Raw genomic sequence first — 22426 nt, 5'->3', positions numbered from 1 at the left:
TCGTGGCCCACTAGTCGGATTGATTTCATATTTTAGGTTTTGCTTATTTATGTTATTTAGAACATCGTGAACGCTTTAAATTTCTTTGATTGGTTTTTATTTTAGTTTACTTTATCGCCAAGTAATAGGTTGCGCCAATGGCGCAAGTTTTAGAGTATAAGGTTTTCCCTATAAATAGGCACCCCTTGTAGTTCTTTTGATTCATTGAAGATGAATAAAAATTCTGCGTTTTCCTATTCTCTGAGTTATGAAGCCTAATTGGGTGCGAAGCTCTCCCTTCATCGAAGGGTTAACTACCGTGGTACGAAGCCACATCTATCCCGATTCGCCCCCATCCATCGCCATCTTTACTACCCATTTTCTACCATCCATTTTTCTCATCTCACCCCATCATATACACTTCAAATCAATCATCTATTGCAGTAATTCTCTTCCTCGCAACAGAATTTCAAAATCTGGCCCTGCAGGAGGGCTGAAACTTTGGCGGAGCACCACGCACAAATCATACATCAGATCGAGCTGAGATTTGGGGTTTTGGAGTCCATCCCTGGCCGACCAGGGCCAAGGTGACCTTTTTCTGAATAGTGGGCCCCATACACGTGTGGCCGGGATCACACACACGGGTGTGTCTGGGCCATTGTTGTTGTCCACGCGTACGGTACTTCTCTGGTTCATCTATCTCCTCTCTTTCATTCCACTTTCACCCAAAATCCCTAAACCTAACCCTAAATTACTCAAATCTCCAATTTGATGCCCCTTTTCTTACCCTAGGGTTCCCCGAATTGGAATTTCTGAATCCCTTGGATTAGGGATTGATTACTATGCATGTGTGGGTGATTATTTCTTATCTTTGAGTATTGTTTGGTTCATAATTTTTATTGATCCAACCCTATCATGTGTAGGCCTGGACCCCCAACTTTCATGTGGGATATGGAATTTGTGTAATTGTTTCTGAACGAACGTGATCTTAAGCTTGAAACCTCGCATATCATATTTAATTTTCATGTCCTGCATCACTATGTGTCCAAAAACCCTAGAAAAGTTTACGGGCAGCCATCCCCTCGGGAACACAGTAACAAACAAGGTAGGATATTTAGCTAGCTCCCTAATGTTCTTCTCGTTCTTGGCCCCAAATCTCTTCTTAGCCTTCACTTCCGTCCAATCCCCACCATCATCTGTCAATGGCGCCTCTTTTCGATGTAGCTCGCCGCCGCTTTCCGCATCATTGCTACTGGAACTCATGCTGGAATGTGCCCTCGCCTATGTATCCCCTTCTCTCCTAGCATTGGGATTGCCCCTCACTAATGTTTCCCCCACAAACCCTGAGCCCAAATCCTTCTCTCACCACCGCAAACACATTGCGAAGAGTATGTTGGTCTAGTTCCTCAATGCCTACATGAGTATGTTGCAGGGACACATTTTGTTGGCCCTTCTCTTGCCATCGCAAATCCGGAACCCCTCCACTGCTTTGTTGGTCTAGTTCCTCGATGCTTACAAGAGTTTGTTACAGGGACACATTTTATCTATGTACCAATCTTGGATGTATGCCTTGCATATACATGAATGCTAGTCATTTGAGTACCCTTTAACTATTTGAGATATGTGCAAATAGTTCCAAGTTCCGACAAAAGAACTTGATGTTCAGAGAAACATCTGCCCACTCTACATGGTTGACCAAATTCCTATATGCTCATATTCCTAAAAGATTCTATTCCATAGTGGGGTGAAACACAATAAATTCCAACAAGAAATTTGACCATTTTGGAATTCATACTTCGCTGTGAGAAGCTAAATAATAGCAGAATGACAATAGTTTATATTCTAAAAAGACGTGTAAATCACATAACCGTGGAGCCCACACTTTAAGATCTAATTAGGATACCAAAACCCTCAACTATCATAACATTCATAAGAGCACTAATGACTATCTATTGGAAGCTCAAGCAACCATTAAATAGGTGCAATTAGCGAAATTCTAATATCTTGTCTAAGATTTTGGGTTTCAATAGGCCAGCTCATTTGGACGAACTCTGATTTTCACATAAATTCCAATCACATCAAGGAAATGGAACTTTGCTAAGCTCACATGTGTTTTCCAGGCAGCCCATCTACATGCTGCCATATATGTTAGCACAGCATACAGGTGAAAGATCCAAACCACCCATTAGGTAGGTTCAACCGTGTAGGCACCCTGGCCAAAAAATTGGCCCGTCTTCTAATCAGCTGGGTTACATATTAGAAACATGAAGATGGCTTAGAAAAACTCGCCCAAGTTCCTTTTTCCGAATCCATTTGTTTAGTAGACTGTTGCACACCGGGTTCAGTGACCAGCGTGGTTTTCATGCCATGGCATATACACAATTCTTTTCAGCCATCCATTTGTTTTCTAAACTGTGGCCCACCAGTTCAATGACCAGCATGGTTTACAGGCCATGGCATGTAGACAGGCAGACTCACCTGATAGACAATTGAATCTCTCGTCTGTGTGCCATGCTGGGACATGTGGTGGCATTTAAATGGACTGCATTACATGCATATGCAAAGCTCATGAAAATTGAATCCTGCCCAATCAATGAAGACACTCAATCATGGTGCAACCAACCAATACCTCTTCAATTCCAAATGGGAACTTCTAGTCCTGTCTGTACAAAATTTTCAAAGTTTGGAGAGTAGCAGTGCTAGCTGCTCATCAGACACCTTCACTTCGATGCATGCTTCTACTGCTGCTGCAAGTTGTGCTGCTAATTGATGCTTACACTGGAAAGTCAAAAAGTAAGAAAGAAAAAAAAAATGATGATATCATCAAAACAAAAATGAATATGGTAATGAATCCATTAAGTGTAAAACGAACAACGGAATCCAGATTGCAGGAAATCTTCAGAAAATAAAAAAAATAAATAATCCAGATTGCAGGAACATTGAGATAGGATCATACACACAGTTGTTCTCCCCGGTTGACGGTGTCATAAAAGAAAGAATAGCAAGTACAATGGTGATCAGCAAAGCAAATGTACTCCTCCTTTCTCCTTGATTCTCCTACCACCTGATATTCTCGTCACAACAAATAAAGAAATACGGAAAAAATCAGGTATTGAGGAAACAGACAACACCAGGCTAAACAAAGTGTTCAGCCACTAATGGTGCAGGCATGCTGTCTGCCCTACCTTTTTGTGATCCATATTGCTCTCTAGCAGGCTTCCTCACAAATGGATCATGCCCCCAAAACTTCCCCAGTAAAAAAATTGAACCCATGTGATCATTTCGATCTTTTTTGTCAAGTGCAGACCATTGGTGAAACCATTACCAGTGGACCATCAATTAGATGCTTAAAAGACCATCCAATATATGAGATCCTTTACAGGTCGGCCCATCCATAATAGGGCCCAGCAGACGAACATTCTGGATAGGTGGGTAATGAATCTAGGGCCATACACAATCGGTTAAAGGATGCATCCAGGCAAAGCAAACTGACTGATCAAAGGATCTAGACCATCTAACCAACCAGATTGGCCTGATCAAGGATGTGGAATAGATCAATGATTTGACCCAAATCAATGGTCCAATTGGACTGTGTGGTTCCACAATTCCATAGGTTTATTAAATTAGTTGCTAGAGTTACAACAAGTTATGACTTGCGGAACAATTTTCCCTCAGTATTTTCACTGCTTTCTTTGTGAGCCATTTCCAGGTATCAAACGATGTCTGAATGACAAGAAATTGGTACCATTTGAAAGCCTGTTGAGTTAGCTATCAACAAGTCAAAGATTAGGCGATTCCGATATCATCAAAGCAAGTCCAAATTTCAAAGGCATGTATGGTTAGGGCGGATTAAGGGATATTTTAGTTCATTTAATGTTTTATTCAAATAGATGGTTAGGATTATAAGCAATGGAAGATTAGGATTAGATTAAGGTTTCTTTTAGAAAGATTCTTTCAACGAGTTCTCATGGTTGTTTGAATAAAATTGTTTTCCTTGAGTGTAAAGCATGAGGCATGCATTGCTTATGATAGAAGAAGAGGAATATTGTGATTACAAGCATGGCGGCAAGTAGGATGTTGGATATCAGTCCACAACCCTTGTATTTTCCATTGCATCTGTGAAGAAATTTTATGGTTTGACCTTCAAAGAAAAGGATAGATAAGCAGTAACAAATGTGAGGTCTCTCGATGACGAGCATGTTTGATTGGTCATAAAATGGTCATACGATAATTACAACGAGAATGTATGCCTATGGACGGGCCTCTCATCATTCTCAGTGAAGAAATTCATTGAAGAACCAGAAATCATTCGAGATTTGTCTCTCGAAACGAGCCAAGGGTTCTCCCTGCAGATGAAAAGGGAGAGATTCATTGAAGAACTATTGGAGATCAGTCTCTTGACAAAGGGTCAAGGGTTCTCCCAATAGGCGGAACGGGAGAGATGCCTCCTGCAGAAGTCAAGGAAAGAGCTCTCTTTCCTTGTTTGGTATCCACTTTAGGAGTCCAAGGAACAAAAGCGAAAGAAGACGTATTAGTAGATTCGGGACTCTGGCTAGGAGCAAGAAGGGCAATAGAAACATATATGTATCCATAGGAATTAGGAAAGGTTATCATCAACTGAAGATCAAAAGGTCTGCCTGAGCCAAGTTGTGAACCAGAGGAAGGTGTATGGATTCCGGCAGGTAAAGGCCGAAAAGACTTTAGTATAGAAATAGAAACCGAATGAGAACAGGTGAGTCTCTGAGTGAGTTCCCAACCCTGTTCGTTGACTGATTTCTAGAGGAATGGATGGATATAAAACTCTTTAAGGTTTTTGGGCACTTTGGAAAGATCGAAGAAGTGATTATTCCGAGGGTTAAGGGTTCAACTTCAATTAGAGGCTTTGCTTTCATTAGAATAAAGAGCGTTGAGGAGGCCATTGAGAAAATGAGAGGGAGGAGTTTCAATAGAAATGAAATTCGTGTCCAGGAAACCCATTATGGATGGAAAAGGTTGATCGAGAGGGAAAGGTAGGTCTAGGTGGGAGAGTGATGCAGGACAATTAACCACTTGCTTTAAAAGCTCGCACTGTTAGAGTATGGAGAATTAATCCCTTTATCTCATAGCCTAGGCCCCATATCGCATGGGTTAGGACCTTGACCGCACCTCCCTCATGGGCCCCATATCGCATGGGTTAGGACCTTGACCGAACCTCCCTCATGGGTACCGCCTCACACAAGCCACCCGCCTCACATGGGCCGCCCACCCCGAGTGTGTCCCCGCATCCCACAGGCTACCCCACTCGAGCCCGTCACATGGGTACCGCCTCACACGAGCCACCCGCCTCACACGGGCCGCCCACCCCGAGTGTGTCCCCGCATCCCACATGCTACCCCACTCGAGCCCGTTATGAAATGCGCATTAATCACCCCGGTGAGGAGTCTCGAACAATCTCCCCCGTGGGCCTTAAATCACATGGGTCACCCACCCCGAGTGTGTTCCAATATCCCACGGGCTACCCCACTCAAGCTCGGTGTGAAAATACCCCTGCATTAATTCATGTGAGGCGGTACCCATGTGATTTAGGGCCCACAAGGGGGTTCGGCCGATGTCCTAACCCATGTGATGTGGGGCCTGGGCCATGAGATAAAGGGATTAATTCGCTATACTCTAACATTTCAAGCTTTTAGAGCAAGTGGTTAATTGTCCTGCATCAAAGAGTCCCCGAAGAGCCTAGAGGGTCAAAGAAAGTGGCCACCCAAGTCCCATCATTCTTCGACGATGCCGACAGGGGACACGGTTCCCCTTCGTGGGGGTTCGTCGTCTTTCAAAAATGCCTTTATGGGCAAAGCATCCTTTGACCCAAGCATTAGGATTCCGGTTCTAGTCCCTAAAGAGGTCCCTACCATTTTAGAGTCCTCTTGTATTTTTGGTTCAGAGATCTCCATTTATTAAAGAATCATAGAGAAAGCGTGAATGGGTCTTCAATAGAGTCTGGTTGGTAATTTAAGGTTTGGGTATTCGGAATCTGAATTGTGTGCTTGGCTTATTGAGTTTATTGATTCTTACAATTTAGTGGTGACGATTTTCTTCATTATCCCCTCTTAGATTTTGTTTATTGGGTTTCTCTTCGACCTACGGAAAATATTGACAAAGTCTTATTTACTAGTTAGATATACCGGAATGGTCCGGTTGTGTCTCTGGTTAGATGGACAGAGTGGTTGATGTTCAAGAAGTTGAAGGTATGGGTCGATTTTCGGGACCTTCCTCTCGAGCTCTGGTGAGAGGAAGTCCTGGTGGCTATAGGTTCCTATTTTGGAGAAATTCTTATCATCGATGAGGCTACTGAATTGTGGGCTGATTGGAGTCGGGATAGAATCCTAGTGTGTCGAAAAAACTCAAAGTTGTTGTCTGAATCTCTGCCAATAGTGGTTGGGGAAGAAAAGATCACTATCGAAGTAAGTTGTGTCGATCTATTGGCTAAGGTTATTGGGTTTGCTCCTACCAGATTCCATGGTGAAACAATCGGTCTAAGGGTGATGCAGGACATGGAAATTAAACATGATATGCAAAAAAAAAGCGTAACGGCCCGTAACGGCGCAAAAAAATATGAAAAAATATGGATTAAATCTGGAATATTCTAAGCATTCCAAATATGCATATATTTATAAATCGGAACATGTTTATGGTGGTGTAACGGTCTACTCTTTGGTTTATGAACCAGATAACTTGAATTTGACTACAAAATTCATATATTTAATTTTCTAACTATCTACTATCAATGATAGATATATTAGAATGAATGTAATATGAAAATATCTTACATTTAGGTGTTTGCAATTATTTTTGAGGGCCAAAATTCATGCGTAAATAGAAAAAATATATATAAAAAAATAATATGGCACCCCAAATATGTAAAATGCACATTAACATGTTCTACTATGACACATCATATGACATCATTAAAACAGCAAAAGAATCATTAAAAAATGATTTTTCGAATTTTCAAAAAAAGGGCGAAAATAAATGGAAAAAAATATTTAAAAAATATAAAATGTCACCCAAAATTTGTAAATTGCACCTTAACATGTTCTACTATGATTAACACATCATATGACATCATTAAAAAATCAAAAGAATCATTGAAAAATGTTTTTTCGAATTTTCAAAAAAAGGGCCTAAATAAATGCGTAAATATGCACCCCAAATCTGTAAAATGCACATTAACATGTTCTACTATGATTAACACATCATATGATGTCATTAAAACAGCAAAAGAATCATTAAAAAATGATTTTTCGAATTTTCAAAAAAGGGCCTAAATAAATGATTAAATATAAAAAAATATAAAATGGCACCCCAAATCTGTAAATGCACATTAACATGTTCTACTATGATTAACACATCATATGATGTCATTAAAACAGCAAAAGAATCATTAAAAATGATTTTTCGAATTTTCAAAAAAGGGCCCCACATCTGTAAAATGCACATTAACATGTTCTACTATGATTAATACAAACATGGCATGATTAAAACAGCAAAACCCAATCCAAGGGATTTAAAAAATTATTAAATGGCACCCCAAATCTGTAAAATGTACATTAACATGTTCTACTATGATTAACACATCATATGGGAACCCTACGGTTGAAGAAAAAGGCCATAAAATTGGGGATTCGATCTATTGGCTAAGGTTATTGGGTTTGCTCCTACCAGATTCCATGGTGAAACAATCGGTCTAAGGGTGATGCAGGACATGGAAATTAAACATGATATGCAAAAAAAAAAATAATCAGGCTTAAGATAACACTAAATTAGAAACAATTACACAAAATTCCACATCCGACACAAAAGTTCAAACACTCAATCAAAGGGAATCTTATGCGGATCCATGCCTACACATGCTAGGGTCGGATCAATCAAAATTATGGACCAAACAAGAATCAAAGGAGGGTAAATTCATCCACACATGCACAGAAATAATTCCCCCAATCCAAGGGATTCAGAAATTTCAATTCGGGGAACCCTACGGTTGAAGAAAGGCCATAAAATTGGGGATTTGAATAATTTAGGGTTATGTTTAGGGATTTTGGGTGAAAGATGAATAAAAAGGAGAAGAGAGATGAACCAGAGAAGTACCGCACGTGTGGACAACAGCAATGGCCTAGACGCACGTGCGTGTGATTTCGGCCGCATGTGTGTGGGCCCACTATTCAGAAAAGGGCTAGCTTGGCCCTGGTTGGCTAGGGGTGGACTCCAAAACCCCCAAATATCAGCTTGATCCGATGCATGGTTTGTGCGTGGTGCTTCGCCGAAGTTTCAGCCCTCCTGCAAGGCCATATGCTGGAAATTTGTTGTAGAGAGAAGAACGGCTACAATAGAAGATGGATTTGAAGTGTAGATGATTGAAGGAGGAGAAATATGAATGGATGAAGGTGGGGGCGAATTTGGATAGATGTAGCTTCGCGCCACGGTAGTTAGCCCTTCGAAGAATGGAGGGCTACGCACCCAATTGGGTTTTCATAACTCAGAAAGGAGTAGGAAAACGCAGAAATTTTATTAATCTTCAATGAATAAAAAAGACTACGAGGGCTGCCTATTTATAATAAAACTCTATATCCCAAAACTCGCGTCATGTGCGCAACCTATTACTTGGCGACGAAGTAATAAAAAATAACAACTAATTAAAGCAATCTAAACTGTCCATGATACTCTTAATAACAATAATAAGCAAAACCCAAAGTACTATATTAATTAGAATAGTGGGCTACGATCGTGAGAACCCATGGTGGGATTCACATGATTATTAGGTCCACTCCAACAAACCAAAACGCAGTCCTCTAATTAGGAGGCCATCCCTGGACGTCGTCATCGATCCAGATCGATGGTGGGGCCCTCCTTGCGTGCATATTTGGGGGGGCGTGTGATGTCCCCATCAAAGGGTGACCCTTGGTCAAAGTTTTTTGGGTAGTGATGAAGTTCATGTCCCATGCTCTTGCAGTGTTCCTTCTCCTCAGGCCCACGTGTGCAAGATGAGATCTCCACACTTGACCCATGTGGATGATGGTGACCCTATGATTGTTCTCTGTGTCCCTCATCTTCAAGTGAGAGGTAAGTACAAGAGACATGTGTCTCTATCTTATCAGGATACTTCACCAGTTGTCCCCTGGGACATGTGCTCCATCCCTGTCCATTTGATCAAGGCCAGTTGACTCATTGTTCATCATCGACCCCACTTGGCACCGCGGATGGTATAGACATGCAAGAGTGGATTTGCTATCTTATCAGGATAATTTAGGGTCTCTCTTCACTTGGTTTTTTTAGGGGAACGAGAGAGAGAGAGAGAGAGAGAGAGAGAGAGAGAGAGAGAGAGAGAGAGAGAGATGTGGGACAATTGGCATCAACTCTCTACATCGCAACTGGCTGGATCATCAGGCCAACGACGACTTCCTACATCCTTTATTATCTCCTTCAGTGAGGTGGACACGCATCTCTCTGAGTGTTCACATGGTTTGTTCTCATTTGTTAAGTCGGCTAAGGAAATTACACGTGGTAGCCTCGAGATCGTTTCATGTCCTTCGCCAACACTTATCTTAATGAGCCCTGCCGAATTTAAGTCTGTAGATCACTTCACTTCCCTCAGAGTTTGATCCACATAGCACATTTTCTTTCGTTGCTAGTGCTCCTTAGATCGATGACATCAATATGGGCATTGATTCATATGTGATTGCGTCCAGGCCTCTCCTTCCTTGAGCCAAATGGTCATCAAGTGCCAAATGGTTTGCCAGGTGGATTTAATCAACTATGCGCTTTGTCTTCACGTGTGGACTCCCCTCCTCTTGTGGATCTCTTAAGCCCTTGCTTTCACGATCCTCCTTTCTCCGTCACATGTGACCTTCCTCACTACTCTCCTACTCCTTCAAAATCATTTCATACCCCTTTCTCTTCTCCAGTCTTTATCCTTCCGTCCAAACCTGCTTTCGTATCCTTTGAGGGGGATGCCCATCGGTCGGAGGATTTTGGTCCTCTAGTTGTCATTCCCTTCTCCCCTTGCAAGTCCCCTTTAGGTTCCTTTTAGGATGAAGGTTTCCTTGCCGTGGAATCCCCTGTCTTTTTCTCCAGTGCTGAAGCTCTAGAATCTAGATGTTTCCCCCCTTCTGGCAACCCTTTGTTTTGAGGATGCCCTTCCCCTCTCGAGGAACCCTAGTCCCTTTTATTCCTCCCCAAAAAGGTCGGAGCTCTTGGTGGCTATAGTTAAAGGTAAAAGATGGGGCCCTATGCCATGTGGGTAGCTTGTTAGAAGTGGTTTTTGGGAATAAGGATGCTAACTACACTGCTCCTTTTCAAATTAAGGAAGAGAAAGGTCTGTGTCATGCAGATGTACTAGGGTAGTGTTGCTCCCCTAAATCCACTAAGGAATGTAAGGAGCTTGTCAACTTGGGGGTGAGCCCGAGAGGAGATGTAGTTGTAATTCCTAGAAATGGTAGAAAATGGAAGCTTGTTTCTCATTGAAGATGATGTGTTGGAATGTCCAGGTCTGGGTTGCCCCAAGAAGCGGGTCTTAGTTAAAGACTTGTGTATTTAAAGCTAGTACCATAGCCCTTCAAGAATCTAAGCTTCAATTGATTGACCGAGGTATTGTCGAGTCCATTTGGGGCCGGGGTAGCGTCTAGTGGGAAGCTTTGGACTCTACTGGGGCTTTTGGGGACATTTGGTCAAGTGTAGCCTCTAGTTCAAAGAGGAAAGCTGGGTGGGAGGCCTTTTGTTTAGTGTGACTTTCTGAGAGATTTCCTCCGGCTTTAGGTGGGTCTTTTAGGGAGTCTATGGTCCTAACAAACCCTCTTTGAATTCTTCTATCTAGGCAGAATTATCTTTTGTTTGTCTATGGTCATTCGTTTCACCCATGAGAAGCTGCACAAAGGAAAGGTTACTGAGAGCGTGCGAGGCTTTAGTGACTAGATCCTTAAAGCATGGTTTGTTCAACCTCCCGATAGGTGATATTTAATTTTCTTCGTCGAATCGGCAATCTCTTTCGACAATGTCCTTGTTGGACAGGTTTGTTGTCTCTCCAAGTTGGATCCAAAAGTATTGTTTGGCTCAATAGAGAGGATTGCCTAAACCTATTTCTAACCATTACCCTATTCTCTTGGAAGTTGGTGAGGTTAAATAGGGACCTAAATCCTTCCATTTCGAGTTAGCCTGGCTTGAATTTGGAAGGTTTCGGTCCCTAGTTGTTGATTGGTGGTCTTCTTTTCATGTTGTAGGTCATATGAGTTTTATTCTTTTTTAAAAGATGAAGTTGTTGAAGTCCAAATTAGCGGCCTCGAAGCGTGAAGTTCTTAACTCTCGGGAGCAAGAGATGGATGCTTTGAATAGGGAAATCCAGGCTTTGGACATTGAGCATGTAACACCTCGAGCATTTCAACAACCAAATACTTAAGTGTTAACATGGGACGCAACCTATTACGTACATATGTTCGGTACTAACCTAGCTAGTCTAACCTTACAAAGCCGACTATTAGGAAAAGTTTTCTTTTCACAGCCCAAGCCATCTAACCATTGATTTTAAGACAAGACTAACCAGCAAGTGATTTAATGTACGTACCTCCTCTTAAGTAAATTGACAATTAACCCATTACTCATAATGATTCGGACATAGGTTCATTTGTCAGATACATTTGGAAAGATGCATGCAAGCCTGTAGAACCATTAGATTTCACAAGACTCTTGGATCAACCATAATTACGAAAATGCCCTTAACTTCAACCCCTGAATACTAGATCACTGGGTTCCCACGATCCACTTGATGTGAAACTTCACATCAGACCTAATTACTTCAAATAAACCGTACAGACAAAAACTCGGCCGTTGGATCAGCGAGATCGACATTTTAACAGACTTTCAATCAGGATGGCCCATCCGGGGCCAGCACCGCTGCCTGCTTCGAACACTGACCCCTATATCAGCCAGACAAAGTCAACGGATGGAATGGATCTACTCCGAAACACCCATGGACCCCACCTATAAATCGTGTACATATACAAGCCACGTACATCCGCACCAAACCATACCTGGAAGTCGGTCAAGGAGTCCTTCACCTGACAAAATATGCAGGAATCCGGAACCGACCGCGGACGATCGTCCGCTGGAAGATGCATGGGCCATATCATCATTTTTATGAATGATCCAGACCGTTCATCACAACAAGCAGGAAAAACCAACCAGACAATTGGGTTCTCCGCATGCTAGCCAAACTCCCACATGCGAGCGCAGTCCGTCGTGGATCACCAGGCTGTGATGGACCACAAACTGTCGATCCAAGTGGGCCACCATTTCGCCTAATCTGGGGAATCTAAATCATTCATCGAGATGGGCTCTCGATCCCGACCGAGAACAGGTGATCTATGAGGACCCATGCAAACAGTTGCATACGCAATCTGCTCCCATGGAAACCTACAAACCATAAGGAAACAACGGCACCATGATCAACCGATCGACCCCACATGCAATGAAGACCGTTCAAGGTCATCCTTAGGAGTTTTCGACCGCACCCATGGAGGCCGTTTGGGAAAATACCCCGCACAAGGATCACTGGCTGAATCATTCTTCATGCAACCGACTCCTTACACAGTGAAAGGAGCTACGTAAGTTACAACTCAACACGCTGCGGAAGGAGCCTTGCGTAAGGGCTACACACGGAAGTTTCGAGAACTTCCACGCCTATAAAAAAAACCCTCCTACCCCACCGTCGTGAGATCATAGTAAAGGGGGGAGAGAGAGAGAGAGAGAGAGAGAGAGAGAGAGAGAGAGAGAGAGAGAGAGAGAGAGACCAGTTGAGCGACAGCAGGGACAGAAGCTCTACTCGCTGGAATTGCAACCGTCTAGCAAGGAGAGAAGGAGAAAGGAAGAAAGAAAGAAAGAAAGGAAGGAAGGAAAAGGAAAAGAAAAGAGAGGAGGAAGAAAGAAAGAAAGAAAGGAAGAAAGGAAAGAGAAAAGGAAAGAGAAGGAGGAGGTCATGCCAAGATCCATTCAATCCAGAAAGTGAGGGTTTTATCCTTTAGGCTTACATTAATTTAAGTTATTATATTTACCTTGCCCTTACATGTCATCCTGTCGTTTCATCTTACCTTTACATGCCTTCACGTTGTTTCTATCTTGTCTTTAACATGCCTTCATGTTATTTTAAATTTTTCCTGCAATTATATGTTTTACCATCAATTAATTGCCCTTTGAGATTATAGTACAATGTTGTTTACAAGTGATCTTATGAATTTATGTGGGGCGATGGATACAAGCCTTGCCCTTGCCTTTATCAGTTTATTGAGTTGGCCCTTGCCACTCCTCTTTATTACATTGGCCATTGCCACTTTTACCTTTGTCGAGTTAGCCATTGCGACTCTTCTCTTTATGTTATTGGCCTTGTGTTATCTATTTTAGAGGGCTTGGGCATTTGTCTTGATATTCCTAAACTCCCATGATTCAATGGATTTCCTTTTTGGTGCAAGTACTATGTTGGGTATCCCTCTTCTAGCGATCGAATAAATATCATGGACGTAATGCGTTTTCGGTTGCGGCCTTGGGGCGACACGTAATTCCATGTTTCATGGGTGATGGTGTACAAATTGGTGTATGTAAATCATTATATATACGTGTTACATCAATTCTTTTCTTTTGGGGGTTGGATGTCGCATTTAGTTGCTCCAATCTGGTCTTTTCTTTTGGGGGTTGGTTGTCGCAATTAGTCGCTCCAATCTGGATTGTGTGATTCACCTGGTCATGTGTTATATTCGTCTTGAGATAACCGCATAAATCCATGTTAAACGTGGGACACGTCGGCGAATCTCCGTAGTATGGGATGCGGGGCGAGTTGGATAACTCTAATTATATTCCACATTGTGGCGATCACTAAGTGTGATAAACCGCATATACTTTGCTAGGCATGCATCTCATATAAATTGCTTGTGCATTGATACCTCTTGTAGTTGTGGAGTATGGGACGTATCAGAACCTTTACATTGCTTTTATGAATCTCTTGAATTACTGTTAATCTTAAAGGATAATCATCACTACGAGTAGGGCATTGACCCTCTCCCAACCGTACAGATATTGTAGGTGACGTACAGGTCGAGGACCCAGAAGACCAGACCTCGACCGAAGACTTTATTGAATAGACTAGGAAAAATTAGTTTATGGTTTATTTTCTTTATAATTCCGATACCCAACTCAGAACTTGTAATACGCTCCCATTGTGAGAGCATTTGACAATTTATTTGATTTTGGAATAAGAAATATAGTTAATATTATTCTTGTGAATGCTATCTTCTTGAATGTATCTGGATGTATTATAAGATGCGTTTTCTAAAGCATCCAAGTTTTACATTATTAACAACCGACTTTCTCAGGCACGAGTATAAACTCTGGCCGTGAAAGTTCGGGACGTTATAGCGGAAGCCGATGTCTTTTCAGAAGAAGAGATCCTAGCCAGAGCTAAGTTATCTTCCCATTACTCCTCTAGGGTTAAAGAGCTTGAGATCAAATGGCGTCAATGCTCGAGAGGCGATATGGTAAAGGACGGCAACAGAAATGCCAAATATTTCCATGGTATAGCTAATGCTTGAGCTAGGGCCAATTGTATCTCATCACTTGTTGTTGATGGTAAGAGGGTCTCCAATAAAGAGTCCATCTCTAATGTCATAGTTAATTTTTATTCAAATCTACTGTCTGATAAGGGTAAGGAACAAGGTGTCCCGTATCGGTATCGGTTGGCATAATGGTGACCTCCAAAACCGATACGGATACGGGGTCGTAACAGCGATACGGGGGCGTAACGGCTCGTAACGGCGGAAAATATTTTTTTTGCGAAAAAAATATAAAAAAAAATATGTATTAAATCTGGAATATTCTAAGCATTCCAAATATGCATTCATTTATAAATTGGAACATGTTTATGGTGGTGTAACGGTCCACTCTTTGGTGAGAAGCTGTATCAGACTGTCTGATTAATTTTTGAACCAGGTAACCTGAATTTGACTACAAAATGTATATATTTAATTTTCTAAATATCTAATTTATATACTTAACAATTTAATATCTTTCTCCTAGTAGTTCTTTAAAAAAATGAAATTAAATTCAGGTAGATGGCGTTGCCAATTTTGGGTTGACTTGGAGGACCAATCTATGCCCCAAATTAGCCTCAAATTCATGCAATTTATTATCATTATCCCACTTATGTATTAGTGGACATTTATTGGATAGTGAATCATGAAAAAAATCAAAAGGCCCTATTTTAAAAAATAAGAGTACACAAAATAACAATTAAAACTATTCAAATAATTTGATTTTGGCATTGTGAGTTAGCAATTGCAGTTTATAATTTAATTGGTAAATTTTAAGTTAATATATGTCTTTCGTACAATTTTTTAAGGGCCCAAATTAGGCGGGACTCGGATTGTGAAGTGTAGCACACATGTCAAAGTTTTTTGGGCCCCACCCATGATGAATGTGTTATATCTAAACCGTCCATTCATTTGACGAGATTGTCTTAAGGCTTGACACAAAAAATAATACAGATCTAATTATCAAGAGGACCACACTGCAAAAAGCAGTGGGGGATTGAACGTCTACCATTGAAAACTTTTTTGGGATCACAAAACTTTTAGATCAATATGAAATTTGTTTTTCCTCTTCATTCAGGTCTTTTTGACCTTATGAACAGATTGGATGGAAAATAAATGTTACGGTGGGCCTACGAATTGTTTAACGGTGAAAATCATCATCTCCGCTGCTATTTTTGGTGTAGTCCAGACGATCTTTGGATACGATTCATTTTTTAGGTAATGCTCTAAAATAATATTTAAAAATAGATGAACGGTGTAGATATAATAAATACATCACTGTGGAGCCCATAAAACTTTGATCTCCTTTGAATCGTTCGTACAACTCGGAGCTCGAGGAGTGTCAGCGCTCATCTCAGCGTGACACGTACCTACAGCCAGTGTTCGAAATATCGGTATCGCACAATGTATCGCACATTGTTGATTTTTTCAATGAAACTTCAGGGATTATTTTAAAAGACCCTAATACACACTTTTAAATCATAAAATCTGAAAAAAGAAATGGTCATAATAGGTTTCCTTTGTATATTGTACTAAGATATGCGCTGTGTGATTGAACTATGACAACTATATTCACTATCCACCCCATCCATCCGTTTTTTCATATCATTTTAGGACATTATTCAAAAAAAAAATGAAGCAAATCCAATAATCAAGTGGACCGTACCATAGGAAACAATGATGATTGACCATTAGTGGGCCACAAAGGTTAGATCAAGCTGATAATTGTTTTTTATCTTCATTCAGAAACCCTTTAGGGTTCACAGAATTTTTGGATCAATATAAAATTTGTTTTTCCTCTTAATTTATGTCTTTGTGACTTCATGAACAGATTGGATGGAAAATAAACGTTATGGTGGGCCCTACAAAATGACTCTTGCATTTAATTCCACTGACATTTAATGTTTAGTGCATTTTAATGCAACCAAGCTTATTATTTGGTGTGGTCCACTTGAGCGTTGGAATGGCCTCAAGAAAAGGGATTAACGGTTTGGATGTATAGATACATCACGAGCAAGAAGAAGAGAATAGAGAAGAAGAAGATTATTTTAGGAAAAGAAAGTGGAACACCAAGGTAAGGTCACACATGGATATTTATATTATCCAAAACTTTCCGACCTCAAAGGGTTTCAATGGTAGGCCTTCTTGTCTATTGTTTGGGGTGTGGTCCACTTGTTCTCTGGATCTGCTTTTATTTTTCGGCTCAAGCCTTACAACGAGAAATGGAAGAACGGTTTGGATATAACGCATGCCTTATGATTGACCCAAAATCATTGAAAGAGGGCTCGGACGCCCTTGTCAGGAATTTGCATATCTCACGGTGATTTCTCGACATTTCGGAGAGGATTTCTCGATTTCGCTGATTTCTTCTGACGTCGATAGATTTCGTGACCCGAGAAATGTCGACCACGGCACGATTCCTCGCCAATCTCCAAGAAAGGGGAAGTTGAAGAAAATTTGCAGAAAATCCTACTTACCTGTCGAGTGGCTCATCTATGTATTTCTTTTTCTTTTTTCTAATTCAATTTTTTTATTCTCCACAACCCGGATCCGATTTTAGAGGAAATCTCGCCATATTGTCGATATATCGTGCGATACGTAATCGGCGATATTGGGACTTCATTTCAATAGGAAGACATAATCCACGATGAAACAGTAGTGACAAACTAAGATCATTATGCCTGAGAAAAAAAAAAAAGGTACTGAAATAAACCGAAAAGAAAAAAGAGGGAAAGAAGAGAAGAAAAATGAGGGAAAGAACAGAGAGAGAGAGAGAGAGAGAGAGAGAGAGAGAGAGAGAGAGAGAGAGAGAGAGAGAAGAAGAAGGAGGAGGCCGCAACTTGATAATCTATCGGACGAAGTTAAAGAAGTTGTTTGGGGTTTAGGGTGAGATGAAGCCCTAGGTTAGGATGGATTCCCCTTGGTGTTTTTTTAACCTTTTTGGGACCTAGTTCTTTAGGATTTGTTTGCCTTTGTGGTGTAATTCTTTGATTCGGCTCGGATCTCGTTTGAGTTGGGTTGCACCTTTCTTGCCCTCATTCCCAACTGCTAAAGTGCCGATAACCTAAAAAAAATTAAGCCCATTAGCGTGAAAACCTTTAGGCCCATTAGCCCAAGGTATTCCGTATTGGTAACAGTGGCCGTAACGGTCACCACCATTACTGATACGCGTATCGGCCATAAGGGGGCGTAACGACCATTACGACCCCCGTAACGGTTGAAAAAAAAAATTGCCCAAAAAATTCTAAAAAAAATCTATAAAATCAAGAATAATGTAAATATTTCAAATATATATTCATTTTTTGTTTTGAAGATGTTTATGGTAGTGTAACGGTCCACTCTTTGGTGATAGTGTTGTATCGGGCTGTCTGGTGAATTGTTTAATATGATTGTCTCTAATGTTTACACATCACAATCAAGCATTAGAACTAGAAATCAAAAAAAGGCATAAATACTGTTTTTTCAATTTTTTGAAAAAAAGGCCCTTGGAGAATCTATTCACTCAAATCACTTCAGTCCACAATTTTAATCTTATAAGCTATAGTAAGAGTGGTCGAAATCTGTTGTAAAATTATACAAGAGAGTTTTTAGAATGAGAAAATTGAATTTAAATAGAAAAAGAAAAAAAATGATTGTTTTTTTACTGTCACGGGAGTAACGGTCGTTATGCCTTGTAACGGCCTTTACGGCCACTGTAACGGCTGATACGGTTTCAAAAAACTAACTGCCCCTTTTCAACCCCGTATCGCATAACGGTCATGGCCGTTACCTATACGTATCGGCCTTTACGGGTGTATCATAACGGATACGGAACACCTTGCATTAGCCTGATAGGGGGTCCTTATAAGATAGTTTCTAAAATTTTGAGCCAAAGAATTAGGCTAGTTTTGCCTAAAGAGGTTTTGGCTTTCCAAAGTGCTTTCAACTCAAGCTGGCAGATCCTTGATAGCACTCTCTCATTGCCCACGAGTATCTGGATTCCTTACAAAAATTGAGGAATAAAGGTGTTGTTTGTAAATTGGATCTAGAAATGGCTTATGACCATGTCAACTGGGCTTTTCTGGACCATATGTTGAGGATGGGTTTTGGAATAAAATGAAGAAAATCGGTCCATTGTCCTGTCTGCTCGACCCCTTTTGTTGTCATGATCAATGGATCTCCTCTTAGCTTTTTCAAGTCCTTCTAAGGCATTCGGCAGGGGGACCCCCTTTCCCCCTTCCTCTTTGTGATCGTTTCCAAAGCTTTTAACAAATAGTCTACAGGGCAAGTTCTCGGTAGCTAATTTCCAGCATCAGATATCTCATTTGCAATTTGCAGATGGCACCATTTAGGATCTATAGTGGCCAATTTGAGAGCTTCAGTTTGTTGGTTTGAGATGGTTTCTGGGCTGAAAATCAATTTATTCAAGTTTGAGATTGTCGGGATTCACACCTATCAGGAAGAGCTTTCTTCTCTAGTTGGGATTTTAGGATGCATGCCGGGGGCCTTTCCTTCCTCTTACCTCAGTCTTCCTTTATGTTTAGGCAACTTGAGACATCTGTGGGATAAAGTTGTGTAGAGAATGAAGCGGAAGCTTAGCCCCTGGAAAAGTAGGTTACTCTCTTTAGGGGGTAGGCTAACCCTTATTAAATCTTATCTTTCCAATTTACCTCTCTACTTCTTGTCCTTATTTAGATGGTTCTAGGCGGTGTTCGGGCGTATTGATAGGCTCAAATAGGATTTTCTTTGGCAAGGTGGAGACTCTAATGGTAAATTTCACCTCCTGAATAGAAAAGATGTTTGTCGTCCTTTCAATGGAGGAGCAAGGATCAGGAGGCTTGATCAAGGTGTTTCATAACGGTAACGGTGGTTGTAACAGCTTGTCGGGAGTAAAGGACTCACCGGTTTTGAAGTTCGGGAAGTCTGCAGGATTCTCATCCACTCTATCATTCTAAGCCTGTCTAATTTAGATTCCGGGAGTGAAAGCCACTGCTCTTCTCTCATTTGGTCCCTTGGTGCTCCACCGAAAGTTGCTACTTTTGCCTAGTTAGTTGGGAGAAAAAGGATTTCGATGATTGACGATCTATAAAAAAAAAAAAAAAAAAATGAAAATGAAAAAAGAGGCATGGTGCTCCCAAATGCTTGCATCCTTTGCCTCAAAGGGGAGGAATCGGTGGATCAACATTTTATTCACTACTCCTTTTCTGGGATCATTTGGTCAGGCATTCTCCAATCTTCAGGTGTGTCCCAGGTTATGCCTGTGTCAATTGATTCCTTGCTTTTGTCCTGGCATGGCGATTCAGGTGGTTGCTTCTCCTCTCAGAAATGGAGGCTTGCGCTCCTGGCTTCCCTTTGGTTATTGTGGTTAGAGAGAAACAGCCACGTTTTTCGGAATCAGTGCAATTCTTTGGGTGGGTAGTCAACAAGGTGTTTGTGCTATTATCTAAGTGGACTCATTGATCCTGTTGCGGTTGGATTTGGGGTTTTGTATCTTCTCTTTTCTTTTGTTATTTTCCTTTTCTTTTCTTTTTCCTTTTTCCCCCTTCTTTGCATTGTATCGTTTTCTTCTTCTTTTTTTGGTCTTTGGCCCGAATAAATTGCATCATCTTTAAACAAAACAAAAAAAAAAAAAGGTAGGTAGCCGAACTGAGATTTCCCCTTTCGATTTGGTTGTAGGTGGAATCCACTTCTACATTAGCTGAATCAAATGGAGAGAGCTGAATTTAAGAAGCATGAGAAGAGACGGAGAAGAAAAACGTTAAACCTGGAAAACAAAACGACCACTGGGATCGCCAGAGACCCTCTTGACCCCACCCTGATCGACGATCCTGGTTGCGCGCTCAAAGTTCTTCCCGAACAGGAAATGTAACCTGAAATTAGTGATGTAATACAACTCTCTATCAGATATTTTTTTTTAAAAAAATAAAAAATAAATAAAATCCTTCCATTTTTTTTCTGGAATTAGGAAAATGGTAAGAGAAGAAACGGAGTATGATACTTACACTTGGAGCTGATCGTCTGTCACTGCTTTGTTTTTTTATTTTAGGGTTTTGGGGAGCGAAGAAGAAGAGGAAAAGGAAGAAGAGAAGGTTAGGATCGTAATTAGAAACAAAATGAGGGGCAATTAGAAGATCATGAAAAGGGTATTATGGGAAGAGGAGAGAGATGGAGAGTGCCTGAACGGGATGATTTGATGTCTCTCCACACCGCCTCTGCTACTGAAGTGCATGCAGCCATCTATTCACTCATACTCTCCACCTCTCTCACTATCACCCTCACTTTCTCGTTGAGTAACCCGAACCGAATGCATGAAAATGACCTGCTCGTGTGGTACAGACTCGTTTGGTGATCCAAACCGTTGATTTGATGTGCCGCACGGTCAATGAGGGATACTCGAAAAAATCTACCGCATTGGAATAATTCAAATTTTGAAGGTTCAGCTTCCATCGGCTTCATGTAACCATATCAACGGTTTGGATTACCTAAACATGGTCACAAGTGTACGGTTTCATGTATATCGGCAAACTAACGTTTAATGATGAGCATGTCCCCATATTTACTGTGTACAACATGGGTTCCTCCGGGCCGGGCCAATGTTTTAAGTTCTAAGGCCTGACCCAACATGGGCCTAGCAGGCCCAAGCCTGAGCCTCTAAATTTGGCTGGTCGCAGAACACACCAACCGAGCACAAAAAGTAATAAAATCCTTATTTTAGGATTGAATGTTCTTATCTATCCCTTGATCAAGTAGACCACACATGCATAAAGAAGTAGACACCTAGATGAATGAAATCAATGGTCTACATTAAAGATGCACAGGTTGCTAGGATATAAGATATCTAAACATGAGGTTGGTCAGGCCAAGCTAGTCTGGTCTATAATAACTTGATCCGAAGCCTGGCCCAAAATTGACAGAGCATTCACACTGTGTGGAAGAGGCCCATGGGCCAAGAAAATATGTCCAAGCCCTTTGCCAGGTTGGGTTCATCGTCGTCTCGCCCATTGAGACCCTTATGTACAATATCCTCCTTCCCTGCAGGAGGAAAAGGAGAGATGGACGTTCCTGCATGTTCCATTCCACCACAAATCAGCATTGAAAATATGTTCAACTTGGTCGACTTGGACGAGGGAGGAATTGCCGAGTGTTAAATCCATGGACGAACATGGTGGGTGGATGGATTAACCATGTAAAACAACTGCCCATGGACATGATTGAGCTAAGGAACTGAGACCCAGCCCAGCACATCCCCTGAGCTAGGGGATTTGGGTTCCGACCCAATCAGCCCTACTATCCAAATAATCATCCCACTGTTATTGAATAAGTGGGGTCGGCCAAATCCAATCGTTCTTGTTGAACATTTAATCAGATGCAAGCCCAGGTCTAGCACTATTAAACGGACCTTAGATTCTAGCCCAAGTCCTGCACACTGGCATTTACCATCCTAGTTGAATGATTTCGCTGAGCCTTGCCAAGTGCACTGGATCGAGTGCCAATTTTTTTGCTACTAGCCCTTCACACACAAGTGCTAGATGGCACACATGTGAGAGATATAAGCTGCTAATAAGGTGGCCCCACTTTTACCATCCTTGACCGAGAAAACAGCCTCCTGCAAGGTTCAGATGGGCCCCATGAGTACAACAAAGGAAATGGGGGCCAACAGGAACTAATCAACAGTCAAACGTAACACATGCATGGGCCACAAGATAAGTGAAGAGAGTTTTGATACATGACATCTGGACTATGAAGACCTGCCTGATGAGCAGTTTGGATCCTGCATACATTTGCCAAGTTCGCGCCTGTGACAGCAACAACTACCAGGAAAGTGCACTCATTTCTCTAGATTAGGTGATCCTCTACACAAAGAACATGTC

At 41.3% G+C, this 22426-nt stretch overlaps 1 protein-coding gene across 2 annotated transcripts in view; it reads right to left on the bottom strand.

The window, feature by feature from the left end:
• The window catches only part of LOC131228941 (uncharacterized), a 31682-nt gene extending 10823 nt beyond the window's left edge, over positions 1-20859 (bottom strand). Inside the window, exons 1-5 of one of the 2 annotated variants that reach the window (XM_058224776.1) lie at positions 20732-20859; positions 20558-20579; positions 20320-20425; positions 2936-3043; positions 2609-2757 (exon numbers count right to left, since the gene is read on the bottom strand). In XM_058224776.1, the coding sequence (XP_058080759.1) occupies positions 2656-2757; positions 2936-3043; positions 20320-20425; positions 20558-20579; positions 20732-20792 (399 nt within the window). In that variant the 5' untranslated portion in view covers positions 20793-20859 and the 3' untranslated portion in view covers positions 2609-2655. The remainder of the gene's footprint in view (positions 1-2608; positions 2758-2935; positions 3044-20319; positions 20426-20557; positions 20580-20731) is intronic. The other variant, XM_058224775.1, reaches the window with a different exon arrangement.
• Between the last annotated feature and the right edge of the window lie 1567 nt (positions 20860-22426).

This window comes from Magnolia sinica, chromosome 16 (genome assembly GCF_029962835.1).
Source record: "Magnolia sinica isolate HGM2019 chromosome 16, MsV1, whole genome shotgun sequence".
Lineage (NCBI taxonomy): Eukaryota > Viridiplantae > Streptophyta > Magnoliopsida > Magnoliales > Magnoliaceae > Magnolia > Magnolia sinica.
Note: the sequence above shows the minus strand (reverse complement) of the source record. Positions and strands in the feature narration are given on the sequence as shown.